General features: G+C 31.2%; 3 protein-coding genes across 3 annotated transcripts; all 3 read left to right on the forward strand.

Annotated features, from left to right (window-relative positions):
* Positions 1-567: 567 nt before the first annotated feature.
* On the forward strand, positions 568-3,591 carry LOTGIDRAFT_77449 (hypothetical protein; the record flags this gene model as incomplete). Its single annotated transcript, XM_009062173.1, has 2 exons — positions 568-673; positions 3,485-3,591. Coding segments are annotated over 2 exons (213 nt in total), but the record flags the coding sequence as incomplete, so codon positions are not given.
* LOTGIDRAFT_125556 (hypothetical protein) lies at positions 3,496-9,041 on the forward strand (the record flags this gene model as incomplete). Its single annotated transcript, XM_009062276.1, has 3 exons — positions 3,496-3,601; positions 7,079-7,186; positions 8,920-9,041. Coding segments are annotated over 3 exons (336 nt in total), but the record flags the coding sequence as incomplete, so codon positions are not given.
* A 5,035-nt stretch (positions 9,042-14,076) lies between these two features.
* On the forward strand, positions 14,077-17,270 carry LOTGIDRAFT_59789 (hypothetical protein; the record flags this gene model as incomplete). Its single annotated transcript, XM_009062167.1, has 2 exons — positions 14,077-14,179; positions 17,161-17,270. Coding segments are annotated over 2 exons (213 nt in total), but the record flags the coding sequence as incomplete, so codon positions are not given.
* Positions 17,271-18,030: the final 760 nt, after the last annotated feature.

An 18,030-nucleotide genomic window follows, 5' to 3' on the forward strand; every position in this document is an offset into this window, starting at 1 on the left:
TACTTCTATATTGAACTGCTGTGATTTTACTTTGCAGTGGTTAAATATTTATGAGTTTTTTTCATTTTCATTATTATTATTCATTATTAACAATCTAATTCTAAAATTCAATAACATCAAATTGATATTTAATATTTAACAATTAATGTTACTTATTTACTTTACTCTATGAACTCATAGATTAACAAAAATTAATCAAATTTTGATAACAAGTTACACTCATATTTTGGTTCTAATCTTATTAACAATAGGTTTACACTATCTATCAACTATTTTACATTGTTTTTAAGAAGGTATGGAAGCCATGCAGGGCCACCAATGTTTGTCTGTTACATCATTGTTGTGTTTTAGTTGATACACAAGGAAAAAGTCTTGCCTACTTCTTGGACAGAAAGAAAAAATTCACTCTTCTGTACAGTCTGTGATAAAAATAATTATATTATGTAAAAAAAAAATGCTTAAAACGAGAATTTCTTCTGAAAACTGTTTAAAATTGTTGATAGCATAAGTTTCAAATTGAAGCATGTTAATTGGTTTAATTTAATTAACATCCTAGCTTCAGTTCCCTGTATACCAGGACAATTTCGTTGTGAACGAGGGCGATGTATTGATGAGATATTAAGATGTGATGGCAAACCAGACTGTCCAGATCAAACTGATGAAATTGATTGTCGTAAGTGCAGACGATGGCACTGTGTTAACTTCCTGTTTCTTCAAGCTTTTTATAATTTTCCCAGTGTCTAATTTTGTAATTGTGTGGGATCATTTTCAAATATATATTTGGCTATAAAAATGTTTCTTACTGTACCTGTGATAGTAACTCAATACTTTACAATTATCCTAGTTGCTTATTGTATTGTACCTACCTTCTACTGACTAACCCCGTTTACATTAGAATGCTACGAAATTTTCCATTCTTGGTCTTGACCCGGCACAATAAAATAACAAAATTTTTACTGTTTACACTACTGCAATTTCAAGCGTTCTGAGAACAGTTCTTTAAAAATAGTTTAAATGGTCTTTTGTTCTCAGACGCGTTTTAATGAAACTTCTCACGAAAGAATTAATTATAGACGTTCTTGGTATGCGCGATCTTTTACACTACCAAATTTAAACTGTTCTGTACTGAGAACTGTTCCGAGACCACCTCACCTTGGTAGTCTCAAATTGGAACTGTTCTCAGAACGCTCGACTGTTTAAACTAGTAATTTTTTATCTATTCCATTCTCAAAACGGATAATTTGTGTAATGTCAACGGGGTTAATGTTTTTCCATTCAACAAAGTACATTTTATGCTAATCTCTCTTCTCTGTTTGATTATAAGTATGAGAGAGCCTATCACAGTTATCGTATTTTAAAAACCTTCAATTTGAAAATGAAAGCTGTGATTTGTTTACAGCTTCCTTTTTTCTGTTCATTGCTGTGTCTGCTGATGTGTCAACAGCAATTTTGTTAGTGACATCTGTTAAGCGGCAGTTTTATATTTAATTGTGTGTACAGAAATACAAGAAGAATCTGATATAGGAGATGCTTTATCTTAAAAAGTTGTGGGCTTATCTGTGCAGCGCTTATGCTTATTTTTTCCAGCTTATTTCCAGATTGTGTGATTTGTGAAATATTTTGTTGTCAGTATGTTCTTGATGACAATGTTCTTGTTTCTTACCTCTGTTCATTTCATGCCATCATTTTGTTATTTTTTCATGTCATTTATTCCTAGATATTTTATGTGTTAAGCTTGGAAATACTTGTTTGTTGCAGTTTGCAGATGTTGAATAATAGATGTTTGTAAAGTGAATTCACACTTTTGTCAATCGAATCACAACTCATTCAACATTTTTGAATAGGCCTTGTTTGTTTCTGCATGAATATTTTCTGTTTTAATCGAAAAAGACATCTAGTTCTAAGACTAAATGATTTTGGCACAATTAACTATTTGTTTCCCAATTATATTCATTATTTATCTATTATCTATCCTCTGTTTTTGATATTGTATACCAATGACACTTTATAGTGCAGTACTTTTTAAACTATAATATAAAGTTACTAACAACTAAATGAATAACTGCAATGCTATGAATAACTGCAATGCTATGAATAACTGCAATGCTATGAATAACTACAATGCTATGAATAACTGCAAGGCTTGGTCAGCGCAGTACGTTCATTCTTCATTCAATGAAAAGATACATACCTGTGTATCTATCTTAGTTGCTAGCATAGCGTTAATATGGGCAGGGGGCAGACTTGTGCATAAATAAAGTTAAATAGCAATCATAAAACAGCATTTCCCATTATAGTTTACCAAAATTCTTCCTGCTATTCATGGTTAGACAAATTTGAAGATATTGATGTTAATATATATATATTTCTTTACTTTCCAGCTACCAAAAACTGTACTGGGGATGATTTCAAATGTGGTGATGGAGTTTGTGTACCCAGATCTAAAGTCTGTAATGGTTTCCCTGATTGTGATGATAATTCAGATGAACTTTTATGTTGTTAGTATTCTCTGAATCCATCAAGAGTCAAATTTAAAGATTTGACAACTTGAATCTTAATTTCCTGCACCATATATGTGTACTAAAAAAGAAAACAGATTAAGTTTTGAATTTTTTAAGATTCCCATTATAAAAAGTGAACACCATCGTTAAAGGGACATTCCGCTTTCTTTGTACAACATTTTCATTACCAAAAACGTAAATTTTACCTGAAAATATTTCTGAATATCAAACTGAATTTGTTTAAAAGGGTTAATAAAAAACTGAGGGTACTAATTGTTAATTAAGCATTTTGACCTAGTATCAGTGATTGGCTTTTAGATTACTCAAATCTGTACACTAGTTTTTTAACAGCTTATAAAAGGCATAACGAACTAGAAAAGGTTACATATCTTTTACATAAAGTAAACTTTCAAATATGTTATGGGATACATTTCTATAGAATTTTGTTTTCACAAAGTTAAGCAAATCAATTATTCGACCTACAAAAAAAACAGATTGTCCCTCTAAGTACATATTTGACTCTGATAACTTATGAAAGTGTATTAAACCATTCACACCTAGTTTGAAGGATGTTAACCCATCCTGACAGATCTAGATAATTATGTTTTTTCAGTACCAGTATTACCAAAGCAATGTCCTGCTGGATTATTTAGATGTGAAGAAGATGGTTCATGTATAGATGCCAGGTATAGATGTAATGGTAATTCAGATTGTCCTAATGGTTCTGATGAAACATCAGTAGAATGTGGTATGTTACTTAATTTGATTCCTATTTCAATGGTACAAATTGTTATATGTTTTTCTGGAATGTTTTTCTTTAACACAAAATATCTTAGTGAAGTTGTGGAGATGTTTATTGCTTCTAAAATGTCTGAGAGATTCTTGTTGTTATCAGATATTTCTGTAACAGACTTACCAGATCAACTACTAGGAATAGTATTTTTGGGATAACAGTTTTTAATCCCAAAATTGTGCATTTTCAGCTGATAGACCATGTCCTGAAGGTGATTTTCAATGTGGACAAGGAACATGTATTGATTCAGCTTTACGTTGTGATGGTTTACCAGATTGTCAGGATGGTTCAGACGAAGAAGGATGTCGTAAGTACAACATACAATTTCTATTTGAACAGTTCACACTGAAATTATTCTGTTCAGTTCACACTACCATCAATATTACACAAATTTCAATCGTTTTCTTTTGATGTTCAATTGATTCATTGTGAGGGTATTATCCTTTCATGGTCATTCCAATGTCGTTCATGTTAATGATAGTGTGAATTGTACAGCTATTAATTGTTGGGAATAGAAACCTCGTGTCTTTTGGCATGTTTTATTAAAAGGTAGGTCAAGGTAAGTTTTTCAGTATACAATGATACAAGTGACTGGTAAGTATAATGATAATTTACTATATATATCTGGTAAGTACATGTATTGTTTACGAAGCTGAGATATTTCTTTAATAAAGCTTATCTTAATGTATGTACTATAATATTGTTGTACGTTTAAACAAACTTTTTTTGTGACTTTGAAATGGAGTTATACAACTCTTATTATTATTATTATTATTTTTATAGCTGCCACCAGGGAAGGTAATAAACAAATTTTATATTTATATTGGTGTTGGCTCAATCTAATATATTTAATATTGTTATTTTTCTAATACCCATATGTTAAAACATTTTTTTAACAGATCAACAATCATCCTCAGAAATAGGATAATAAAAGAAACCTACCATTCTTCAAATAATTGCAACAATCAAATCTTGCCTGATACAAAATATAAAGTATAACATATTTTTGGAATTATTTGTAGATATACCGAAGTAACTTAAATCAGACTAAAGTTTTGTTGTGTTATTATATGTTATAATGTTATGGGTATGAGATAAACGTAGTTCTGTTATACATGTTTAAATCAACAGCTTATCTTAACTTATAACTTCTTTAATATAACTTTCTTTTTCAAATATTGAAATGGATTTCACAGATGTGAAAAGACAGTCCATGTTATCATTCTATAACATAACCCAGGTTATCAAACTGTACATTAGTCTAGTTCAATGAGAAAAAGTTTATCACTGTATCTTTTGTCTTATAAAGAACTGTTATATTTGTAAAATATTCTTTAGTATTTGTCTAGAAATCCATTTCTATTTTGACATTGTGCCTTCCTAAAACTAAATTATTTATAAGTGTTATTTTATGACTTTGTTATTTACATCTTTTACATCTTTATGTTGTATTGTGTCAGTTTGAAATGCACATTTTTACACCGTGTCCCATATTCTGAATCAGTGAAAGTTTAGACTGAAGATTACAGACATCGCAAATATTTCCATGCCATATCATTTTAGTTATATATATATCTATTTATCTATGTAATTGTTGTTACTGTATTTTAATAAAATGACAAGATAGATATATATTGCAACATGAAATACCTTGATATATAGAACTGAAAACCTAAAAGCTACAAACAAAAATAACATTAAAATTATCTTTTCATCAATCGCTAATGTAATAGAAAATGTATTAGAAATGTTAACTCTTTGACAGGTATACAGAGAGCCTAGTTTGATTTCATGGTATTTTGGTTGGTGGCCTTTTTTAAATCTTATGGGTGTGCAAGAAATACATCCGATCAGAAACAGCTTCATGTATTCAGCAATTGATCTGTCTGTATAGCATCTCGAGTTGACATGCTGAAAATAATTGCTTGATGTTTTACCCCAGGAAATACAATGCATATGATATGACCTTAATTCCAAAAGTCTCATTAAGGCTTCAAACCTAATCATTACTAGTTTATCTATCTAACAAATTAAATCTTAATCAATCTGGGAATGGCTATTGTAATTAATATTATTTGTTTATATTTATAGAAATATTAAAACAGGACCTGAAACATCTTGTTACTTAGAGTTTCAGGCTATGATCTAGACCTTGTTCTGGTTCTGTTTTAATTTTTCTATATTGCTCTACAATTGATGATGAAATCTACAATTGATGATGAAATCTACAATTGATGTATTGAGCATTATTTTATCAGTGAAAATAATTATATGATTTGTTTATATTTCTGTTTGGGATGAACTAATTGATGTTGATTTATTATTTGTTATCAAAGGACCTATTAATCTCAGATCTCCGGGAAAATTTGAAAAAAAAAAGGTTCATTGCAAGCAGTGGCGTTTCTAGGAAAGATTAGTTGAGGAGACCGAGCAGGGGGAACAAAATTTTCATGGGGGGCACAGGCCATTCTTTCACTATGTCAAGCTAGCCTCTTTTCTTGAGGGACTTTGCCATCAGATGAATATATACAATACTATACAAGATAACAAGATAATTCAACAATGATGGTCTTCATCATACCGTTCTGGTAAACATTTATTGTTCTACTAGTTTGTTGATATATTATATTGTTTACAGCTGTTATTGTAACTGGTGAAAGTTTAATTAGAAGAGGAGATAGAATCAATCTAAGATGTAATGTATCAGAGGCTGTACAACGTATACAAGATGTTGATTGGTTCCGTAGTGGTCAACTACTCACTGGACAGGGAGACGGTGTTGTCATAACACGATTCCGAGATCAAGCCTCAAATTCTTTTATTAGTGAACTCATTATTGATAGAGCTGAGTCTGATGATGTTGGAATTTTTGTTTGTCGAGCTTCAGATGCTAATGTTATGTCTTTTAAAGTTGAACTGGCACCATCAGGTTTGTTGTGTGTTAATATAGTATAGAAGCAGGGTGGTTGTTTATACACTTATTTTTTTACATTTTAACTGGTTCAAGTACAGAAAAAAAAAAAGCATTCATCCTTTTAAATTAAAGTCAATTATGATTTATCTTGAAGTTCTAGAGGGCCTATTACCAGGTAAGTATGCATGAAAACTCATTTAAAGATGAACATGTATTTAAAGAAACAAATCCTTATATAAGTGACAATCCAACTACCAACTACTACGACTACCAACAACTAGCTAGTTTGCGATATCAGCATCCGCCGGAAGCGGAAGTCATCTACCTACCTACCTATATAAGTGACAGTTACATATCTCATAATAATAATAACATGTTATATTTTCTTGCTCTTAAACAAAATATGTTGTATGAATTTTATCAATTGACCATTCATTCAAGCAATATTATTTGGATCTATATTAGGTGTACATTTATAGGTTTGTGATATATGAAAGATTTGCTCAATTCTAAGCTTTTATGTAGTTATAATAGGAAAATCTGTATGCCCTTTGACACCTAGTCATTAGATTTGGATTTTCGATTTGGAGCCTAATTTTTGTACTTTGCAGCAAGCCGCGAGTGTAGATTTGGAGAATTTCGATGTAATAATGGTCAATGTATTGATGAAAGAAAAGTATGTAATTTTGAAATAGATTGTTTAGATGGTTCTGATGAAGCTACTTGTGACCCAGGTAAGATTTTTATCAGCAATATTTCTGATCCTTGATGTTTGATTCTATTTGGTGACCCAATTGGACAAGTAGGACCTCACTGTAATTTTAGTAGTATTTTAGTGATTCAAAGACTTGACTTTGCTTGTGTTTGTAGCCTGTGGAGCTAATGAATTCCAATGTAAGAGTGGTCAATGTATTGAATCTAGTAATCGTTGTAATAGAAGATATGATTGTAGAGATGGTAGTGATGAAACAGATTGTCGTAAGTTTCTGTTTTCTTTGATTTGGTTAATAACATGTTGTTGTGGTTATTATATTATAGAATTTATTTTCAACATATTTATTGTCTGCCTCTAAGATAAAAAGGAATATTGAGGGGAGTGACTGAAATTAAACAACCAATATATAACTGTTTCTGATCATTCTTATGATGACCAATTATTTTATTATTTTCATCACCAGGCTTTTTGAGGTCAGTGTTGTCCAAAAAAATCAAGTGTTTCATTCTTAGATAAAGTTATTGATTGTAGATATAATTCAACCGAGTTAGATATCGTGATATGTAAGAATTCTACCGATATTCAACCATTATCAGTACTCATTAAACCATTGTTTTATAGCATGTCCAAATAATCAGTTTAAATGTGGAAGTGGTAGATGTATACCTAATAATAGACTGTGTGATGGTAGATCAGATTGTCAGGACGGTACAGATGAACAAAACTGTAGTAAGTATTCCCTGCAATTTAAAACAACAGCTTTAACTGTGATTATGGATTCATGATAGTAAAATCACTAAACACAAAGTTGTGAGCACTTCTACCATTTAGTAATTCAATCCAAAGTTGAACACAAGCTGTATGATTTGAAATGAGTGATATTATCTAAAAAAAAAAAATTCCAATATATTCCATAATAAGTAGCTTTAAAATGTATTTTTTTGCGTGCTGAAATTTGTATCCACGTGCATTTTTTATTTCAAATTTTCAGCTGCTGGATGTCGTAGTAATGAGTTTACTTGCTCTGATGGTAAATGTATTGACAGACGTAGAAAATGTGATCGTTATCAAGATTGTGCTGATGGTTCTGATGAATTTAACTGTGGTATGTATCATTTCTTGTTATTTATATACACTGATATTTTTTTAGATAATAATAATAAAAAGTGATTTGTTACATTCTTTATAATTTGACTATTTTATTTCTGTAAAATAGTTGTAATATCTTTCTGGGTGTTTTTGTAATTAATGGTTAAAGGCGTAATTAACATTTTTTTGTTCATTTTCTCACTATTTTACCTTAACAAATATTCTACTTTTTTCTAATGTTTTATTTACATATAAACATATTCATACGCAACACAAATGAATTGACTGTCAGTCTGTTATCCAGCCTCAAAGCTATAACAAGCCCCTCTGGATATTTCCAATATTTATTTTCCCAAAACTGTTTGCATGTGCAGATTACATGAAAATACCAAAAACCCTCTGTAATTTTTCTCATGTTAAAGTGCAATCCCAATTCCTAGAAATAAAAGAGTTGCGTATGAATTTTGGTGTGGTTGTTATTAATGTAATGTACTAAGAACTAACAGCTATATTTATTGTAGCATGTACTGCTGAAGAATTTAGGTGTGGTAATGGTCAATGTATAACAGGTAGTAAATACTGTGATAATACACCAGACTGTGTTGATGGCAGTGATGAAGAGAATTGTCGCAGTAGGTCATCCACCATTTTATTTTTATTTCAGAGATATTTTTTACTTATTTATTAATAAAGCTTTTATGAATTTAACTTCTTAATTTTAGTGTTTTCATAATATATCTATTTGAGGATATTTCAATAAATAAAAATGAAATGAGTAAAATAACTGAAATATAACTAACTTGAATTTAAATTTACATTTCTGAAAATTGAATTTATGTAGGTTTTGAGGTATGAAAAGAATTGTAAAATATCCTCAAATATACTGTATTAAAAACATTTAAATTAGGTCGTGGCTGTTCCCAGTCAGAGTTTCAGTGTCGCAGTGGTGAATGTATTGAAGCTCAACGAAAGTGTGATGGTCGTCCTGATTGTAGGGATCGATCTGACGAAGTGAATTGTCGTAAGTAATCTCTAGTTGATGTTAGCTTTTTACTGTAGCTGCATTTCACTTCTCAAGGTTTTCATGGATTTTTTTTGTCATGTAATTTTGCGTATATCACACATAATAAATTTGGATTTCTCTGAAAATTGTTTGTGTGTCTAATAGGGTTGAAATAACACAATTGATTGACATAGCTTGAAATGCCAAAAGTATGCTTTTCATTAAAATTTTTGGTGTTGTGTGTCATAATGAAAACCAATTTGAAGGGATTCAGTTATTTAATTAATTGTCCAGGAACTCAATTTTACTTTATTAGTACAAAATTATGAGTATTTGAAATCAAATCCTTGTAATAAGGAATAAAAAGCTTCAACTTCAGTAAGCTACTTAAATACCTATTTTGGCCATCCTTATAACTCTGAAGGGAAATTAACTTCAATTGTAAACTATCTGTAAAGAAATCATAGGAGTATTTTTTTAAAGCTGTGAATGATTAGATAATCAAATCCCTTTGAATACTCTATATTATATCACCTTCACTCAAAGTATCTGTGTTTTAACGTAATAAGAATATTTATTGTTTTATTAACAAAGGTTTTATATCTTTTCAACAAATATTATATGTATAATATATAAGAAGTTTTTTATTTTTTTTACATGAAACAACTTTTTCAATATATTTAGCATTCATGTTCTTTTGTGATGATTTTATTACTAACATTTTAATAACAACATCATTTCAGCCACTCCATTACCGGAATCTTGTAAACCCGGCCAGTTTAAATGTAATAATAGCCAATGTATTGATTTTGGTTTAAAGTGTGATGGTCGCGTTGATTGTAGCGATGGCAGCGATGAAGTTGATTGTCGTAAGTGATGCTTGATGACTCAAGCTGACATATTTCCGCTTGAAATATAAACCTTAGACAACTGTCAGGAAATAGCTTTTGTAGGAAGTAAAATTTAAGCGCAGCACAAAACCTTAGAAAAATCCCAAAAAATACACTGCACTATTAATCATTATGTAGAAAAGAACTCTCCAAATTTGAATTTAACAATGATATAGTGAAATAGACTAATTGGGTTAATAATGTAATTGAATGTTGCCTGATGATTGACAAATAGAGATCCAAAACTAACAATTCATGCACATTCAGACTTATTAGTCACTGTCAAAATAAAGATAAAATAAGGCAACTGAACACCAGATGAAATGTGATATTTGATACAAAACAATAAAATAGGCCTTTTAGAGGTAACAAAATCATGATTGTAAATTTATTTGGTGAAGTGGTGATTTTTTTGTCATGGTTTTTGCAATGACATCTTTTTCATTCTATTTATCATTTCAACAGCTAAACCATGCTTAATGAACATTGCATCTTTAACTTGCTAGACATTTTTCTCATGTCGATCTTTTTTCATGTCTTATTTTAGTTCCAGAAAAGGTTAGAATATCGCATGGCTTGCTTTAATTATAGGATATAATCTTTTTTTTTGTGTGTTTATTTTCTTTATTTTCTAGGGTTCTCTCTTTATTTTTTATTTAGTTTTGGCCTTAAAATGTAGAGTTGAAAATAACATTTATTATAACTGTTAAAAACTTAATGTATCAGTAAGATATAAGTTATGAAACCAGAAAAACAAAACTCAAAGCTTAAAATTTTAGATTTTCATATGCCTAAAACTTTTGTGTGTGCTCCAAATACATGATTGATATTAGAGATTTTCTCACCCAAAAATTTGTGAATTATGATGACATGATATATTAATTATTTTTAACAGTTATATTACACCTGAGTATTACTAATTCCTTTAAATTCCTTTCAGCTGGAAGGCGATGTCAATCTTCCGAATTTCAATGTGGAAGTGGGCATTGCCTTGATAATCGCAGGCGCTGCGATAGACATCGTGATTGTCCTGACGGGTCAGATGAGCAAGATTGCCGTAAGTAGGGATGGGAGGATTGACAACCTCCAATGGTGGCATTGAATAATGATTTTGATTGAATGTTGAGTATTGGACAGCACAAAATATCTATTTCATTTTTATATTATTCTCTATTGCTTTGCATGTAAAGTAATTTTCATTTAAAACCAATTTATTTTCAAAAATGGTACAATTGATATGTACTCTGAATTTGGAATTATAATATGCACCCAGAGAGAATTTACACGCAAATGTCTGCTTGCTTTGTAAGATACCTTAAACATGCACGCCATTAGATATGAAAATCACAAATTTGTTATTCCCACAAATTATATTGTAATTGTCCTTCTGCTCTCCTATCTGTATATCTTCATTAGTATAGCTTTATTAACCCTTACCTCACCTGACTGATAATTTCTTCTTTTAAAAGGAGAATTCTTCAGCCAGATATTTCACCTGCATAGAATTAAACTTTCTTTTCAAGGAAAGAAAGTTTACAAGGAGACTTGAGGTTTTTTAGCAATCTTTACTGTCTTTATTCTTTCTGTCGCTGTCCAATTTCTTGATGTTTTCAATGCCACCAATCTTTGACTAGCTACTGATAGAGGCTATTTTATGTTTATTTAGTATGTGGTATTTATTGTTTGTTTGTTTGTATTTTGCAGAATGTCGCCCTGATGAGTTCCGTTGTGTATCTAATTCTCAATGTTTGTCACAGAGATCTGTTTGTGATGGTAGACAAGATTGTCCAGATGGTTCAGATGAGAACAACTGTGGTATGTAATGGTTTAATCTGATTTTCATGTCATACACCCTTTGTCAACAGCTCTCTCTTTTTTTTTGTATTGACAACAACATCCATTAATTTGTTCTCGGTATATCTTCTCATGTTAAAAACTTAAATCTGATTTTAATACAATCAGTATTTTTTGTTTCATGTTTTTCTTTAGGTGACTCCACTTAATTTTTCATCATTTAATTTTGAACCAATCAAATAAAATGAATAAAAGATTCCTTTATTTTATACATGAGGAATTCTTTTATTGCAATTTTTATTGTCACAATGACTTGTATGCCACTTTCAGTAGTGCATAAATATTGACAAATTTGGATCCTGCAGCTGTAACTGTTGTCTTTAAAGAGACAATCTGCTTTCTAAGTAAACAATTCCAGCCGTTAATTTTTCAACGCCAAATATATTTAATCAAAATTAAGTAAGGTTTTTAATTTCGTTATTCTTTTTGGAAACTGTTTGAAAACTAGTGTACAAATTTAACTTAAAAAAACACCTAGTTGTAGAGAAATATGTTGAGCCATTATAAACCCCAATAACCAAAACTAGGTTACACTGCTTTTTTAACAATTAGTAGATTACCAACGTTTAAAATAACCCCTTTAGAATATATTCCATTTGATCAAGTAGATACATAGATATGAATAGCATACTTTAGAAATATTTCAGGTATAATTTACGATGTTTTTGATAATGAAAACTTTCTACAAAAAAATGGAATACCCCTTTAACATGTAATTCTGGGTATCCATTTGATTTGCAGTTATTATTTCAGCACCCAGTACATGTCCACCTGGACAATATGCCTGTAATGATGGTCAATGTATTTATGATTCACATCGCTGTAATGGTAGACAAGAATGTAGAGATGGTAGTGATGAAAGGGATTGTGGTAAGTTTGGTATCTGACTTACATTTCTTTAATAAACCACTAAGAGAGCATGACACCTGCATGACAATACCATATGAGAAACAGACTTGTTGTTTTTTTGAGTTTTCACAATGGTCAATGTTCAAACCATTTAATATAAATACTTACTGTTTTTAAACAAGTTTGTAGGATGTACGAAAAATTCCTTGTTTCTGTTTTAGACTCAGACCCAATCATTGTAACAGTTGCTCCACAGAATATTCGAGTTAGAGAGGGTCGTGATGTAGTAGTAACTTGTGATGTAACTGGTTCACCCAGGCCGTCTGTAAGGTGGGAGCGAGCTGGACGTGTAAGTAATTATTACCAAATTCTACAATTCTAAATCTGCAATTCCTTATTTCACAAGCTTTCAGAATTATAGTTGGATTTCATTTCTGATGACGGCTACAATTATAAACTGAAAGATTTTTGGTGGCGTGATTTACTTTGAAAATAGCGTTTTAAGCTATCTAACTATCTGAAAACTGAAAATCAGATATAACTTGGAATACCTATCATTGACAACAAATCTTGCGACATTTGGAAGTATCTGATTGGAACGGAACCTTGTTTTGTTTTGTTCATTTTGAAATACATTTATACTGTAGTTTAAAATTGTACTATAATTAAGGGTTTACCATCACGAGCTGTTGATAGTAATGGAAGATTAACTATTAGAGGTATTAGAAATGAAGATGCTGGTGATTATATATGTTCTGCTGTTGGTGTACGAGGAGATTATTCAGCTACAGCTAGAGTTGCTGTTGATTTCAGTAAGTATCTGAAGATTTATTATATCTATTGCCATTAGTTGAATATCTGAATATGTTCCCAAAACAAGAAGAGGAATGTACTGTTTTAAGCTTTATTGATATCTCTCAACACAACCATATACAGTAGTCTCTCGGAAGAGAGTGAAAAACTAAAAATACAAAATACAACTGATAAATACAAGTACAGATCTTATGATTCTTCTCATTTTGTCAATATAATAGGCCTAGCTTACATGTGAAAATTAAAGGTTACACCAAACGAAGTTCACATGATGACATGTTTTAAACTGAACACAGATGAAATAATCAAATTTTAGTCACTTTGCTAATTAAACAAATCTACAATAACATAAACTGAAATTACCCTGTGAGAGGCAACACTTTCTGAAATGTCTAAGAATATGAAATAAAGGATAAAATGGCGGTGTTTACATTAATGTACTTCCATAAATTGGAGAGTTTTCTAAAGGGACGCAACTTTATTTAAATCAAGACAACAGTAATCGTATTGTTCCATCACAAGGAAACTTAAAACCCGAAGGATACTTTTGACCAGAATTTCAGAGGTTTTTCGTATACAGTTGTGTTATATATATATGAATATTGAAACTTATCTTGTAGTTGGTCCAACTGAAAGTCCACTACCAACTGGACCTTGTGGTCGTGATGAATCAACCTGTAGTACTGGGGAATGTATACCTAGAGACTATATCTGTGATGGTGAACAAGATTGTGTTGATGGTTCTGATGAACAATGTGGTAAGTACATTACAATACTTGATTTATTCTGTGGCAACAAACATTGTTTCTGATAGCTAAAAGTTTAGGATCAGGATATGGAATAGACAATTTTTTTTATTATTATTTTGTTAGGAGCAAAAATATCCAAAAGAAATATATACTAGAACCACTCGTGGTACTGAGTGGGACTTTGCTCTTGTGCCAATTTGCTAGAGAATCTGAAAAAATCAACGTTCTTAGCCAATTAGGTCACATGCTAAAGCAGTTAAAAATTTTGAAAATTTCGCTTTTTTGGAAGGTTGTTAAAGCGGAAGTTGAAGCCAGACATAAAATATGAAAGTATGATTAGATTTCCAAGGTCAATGACCTTTGACCATGTTAAGGGGAAGGTCATTTAAGGTCAACGTCACTAGATATGAGTCTTCAAACTTTGAAAATACAAACATTATAAAACCGGAAGTTGACGATGAACATCAAGTATGAAGGAATAAATCTTTAGCCAAGGTCAATGAACTTCGATCCTACAAAGGTCAAGGTCATCAATGGTAAAGGTCAAAAGTTGAAAATATGCAAAATTTAAACCCTGATATTTTTTGTGAACTACGAAGCGGAAACAACTGACCTTTTCACACAAAATGGCCAAATGGGTGAGGTAATTGTGTGCAAGGTCCTGTTTTGAACAAATGTATTTTATACAAGTTATACCCCTGATAAAAATGTAAATAATAAGTAATTTAAGCCTAATGTGCTACGCCCACCTCAACTTTTTTGTCATACGTCAATCTATATTTGATATGTCTCATTGTGTTCCAAATTCCAAGCTTTTACAGAAAATAGGTCATAAGAAATACATAGAACTAGCTCAAAGAAGCTAACATATTGTAAAAAAACACTGAAATTTCAAAAATTCAGAAATTTCAATTTTGCATTATATATCACTGGAAAGAGCACGACGAGCACATTCAGAATCCACAAAAATTTACCCTTAAAGTTAATTAGGTCACGAGCTAGAGCAGTCCAAATTTGCGAATTGGGATGTTTTTGGACAGCTATAAAAGCGGAAGTAGACGTCAGAGGTCAAATATGAAAGCATAAACTAATAGACAAGGTCAATGACCTTTGACCCAGTAAAGGTCAAGGTCATCAAAGGTCAAGGTCAAAAATTGAAAATAGTCAATTTCCAAAACCTGTTCCTTTTTGTTTGAATTATGAAGCTGAACTAACTGACCTTCTAAGACAAAGTGGCTCAAAGGATGACGTAATTGTGAGCAAAGTTCCATTTTGAACAAATGTATTCTTTGCGAGTTATGCCTTTGGCCAAAAATGTCAATAATGAATAATTTAACCCGGATGTGCCACGCCCACCTCAATTTTTTTTGCATAGGTTAATTGATATTTAAATTGTGATGCTATGTTCAAAATGTCAAGCTTCTACATCATGCAGGTCAAAAGATATAGGTCAACAAAAGTCAAAAAAGATCAAAATCGAAAATTGAAAATATGGAAATTTTAAAACCCGTTCCTTTTTTGGAACTATAAAGCTGAAATAACTGAGTTGCTAACACAAACTAGCCAAAAGGATGAGGTAATTGTGTGCAAAGTCCCTTTTTGAACAAATGTATCCTATGCGAGATATGCCCCTTCCTCTAAATGTAAACAATTAGTAATTCAACCCGGATGTGCCACGCCCACCTCAACTTTTTTGTCATAAGTGAATCCATATTTAACATGTCTAGTTGTGTTCCAAATTTCAAGGTTCTACATCAAGTAGATCATAAGATATACATACACTAAGCTCAAAGAGACATAAATATGGTAAAAAACCACTCGAATATGAAAAAATCAAGAATTTCAATTTTGCTTTAAAAGTACGATTGTTATATATCACTGGAAAGAGCATGGGAAGCACATTAAGAATCCGAAAAACATGACCCTTTAGGTTATTTAGGTCATATGCTAGAGCAGTCCAAAGTTGCGAATTTGGCTGTTTTCGGAACGCTATAAAACCGGAAGTACAGGTCGAAGGTCAAATGTCAAATTATCAACTGATAGTCAAGGTCAATGACCTTTAACCCTATAAAGGTCAAGGTCATTAAAGGTCAAGGTCACGAGATAGAACTTGCAAAAACTTCAACCGGAAGTTGCAAAAAATGAAAAGCGAAATTCAAAAATCTGCTTCCTAGTTTTTGTTGGCAATCGATTGTAGATTACATACACATCAAAATTATACACGCCCATTTCTTCATAGAGGCCCCATTTTTCGATTTACAAAAGTGTGTTTTTTCAATATGGCGACCAAAGTATCACTTCCGGTCTGGATTTTTTTTCCTTCGTTTTTTTGTAATAGCATTTACTTACGAACAGCATAAATTTCGTTGACCTATTTCAATTACACCGGAAGTTATTCGACCGGAAGTGGGTTGTACTTTCAATTGATTCCCCGTCTAAAACCGGAAGTAAATTTAAATATTTGACAACTACATATTATTTACTTTAGTGATACCCCTTTGCATATTAAATTTCAGATCAATCAATGCAAAAACAAAAAAGTTGCAAAAAAATTGAAAAATTTGATCGAAAAAAGTGAGCTACGAATTTTCGAATTTCGTAATTTTTCAAGTGCTATCAGTTCAGAAATAACAGATAGATTGTAAAAATGAAAATCCGAAGAAAATCGATGCAAAAATGCGCCTTCTAGAGCCGATTTTCGACTTTTTGCACATGTGGACCTGTGGCACTTCCGTTTTTGCAAAAATGTTCCAAAATATACACTCATTTACGACGTTGCCACTACAGAAGGTCTACAGATGTAATAATATTGATGCAGCTGTTGCAGCTTTTGCTTGAGAAGGTGTGGAAAAATCGAAAAAAAAAAAAAAAAAAAAAAAAAAAGAATTGACATTTCGATAACAAACTGGGACTTTGCTGAAAGCAAAGTCCCACAATAAGGAAGAAGCCTAGACTAAAACTGATTTAACATTTTTCTGTTGATATTTTAGCTGAACCTTTACCATGTGAACCTAATGAGTTCCGATGTACTAATGGTAGATGTGCTATGAAGATTTGGAGATGTGATGGTGACAATGATTGTGGTGATGGTTCTGATGAAGCTAATTGCCGTAAGCATCTTTTTTGTTTTTTTGTCTGGTAGGATGTAATGCTCCATTCTATTAGTGTACTTGTGTGAAGTCACCTTAAGTTTGATTATATATGCTGGTGGTCACTTCTTTACATGTTTAGCTGGTGTGGTATTGCAGAATAGTTCTAAAACACTGGTTTTTTTATTTCTTACTTTCTCTCATTCCTTTTCATTATCTTCCATTTTTTTCATATTATTCTTCATTCTTGACTATGTCATGTCTACCTTCCTCAATTTGTTGGTGATTTGCAAGTGATAATTGTAAACAATACAAATAAAAACTCTGTTTTCTGACACATTTCTTAATATGACACAGTGAGAAAATAATAATCTGATACTAATTAAATGGTAGCTTTTATATAAGATTCATTTTACCTTAGATATCTGTTGTACACATGACAACTAAAACACATGCTCACCAAATTGATACATTCAATATGTGTTAGATTTACTGCTACCGTACTTATCTAAATGATCATGTATCATTTATATCACAGGGGCTGATTGAATAGATTGAAGTGCTAAATTATAATCTTTTTACATAATCATTTTGGTGTGATTTAAGAAAATGTGCCATCAAGACAGAACTTTTTTCTAGAATTGTAGAAAAAAAAAGTATGAATATTGATGTTTATTAGAACTTGTACAGTAATTCAACATCCTGAAAACAGATGTCCAGTGATACTATTACTTGTGGTACTAATATTGAGTTAGATAATATGATACAAGA

This window comes from Lottia gigantea, assembly GCF_000327385.1.
Source record: "Lottia gigantea unplaced genomic scaffold LOTGIsca_50, whole genome shotgun sequence".
NCBI classification, from domain to species: Eukaryota; Metazoa; Mollusca; class Gastropoda; family Lottiidae; genus Lottia; species Lottia gigantea.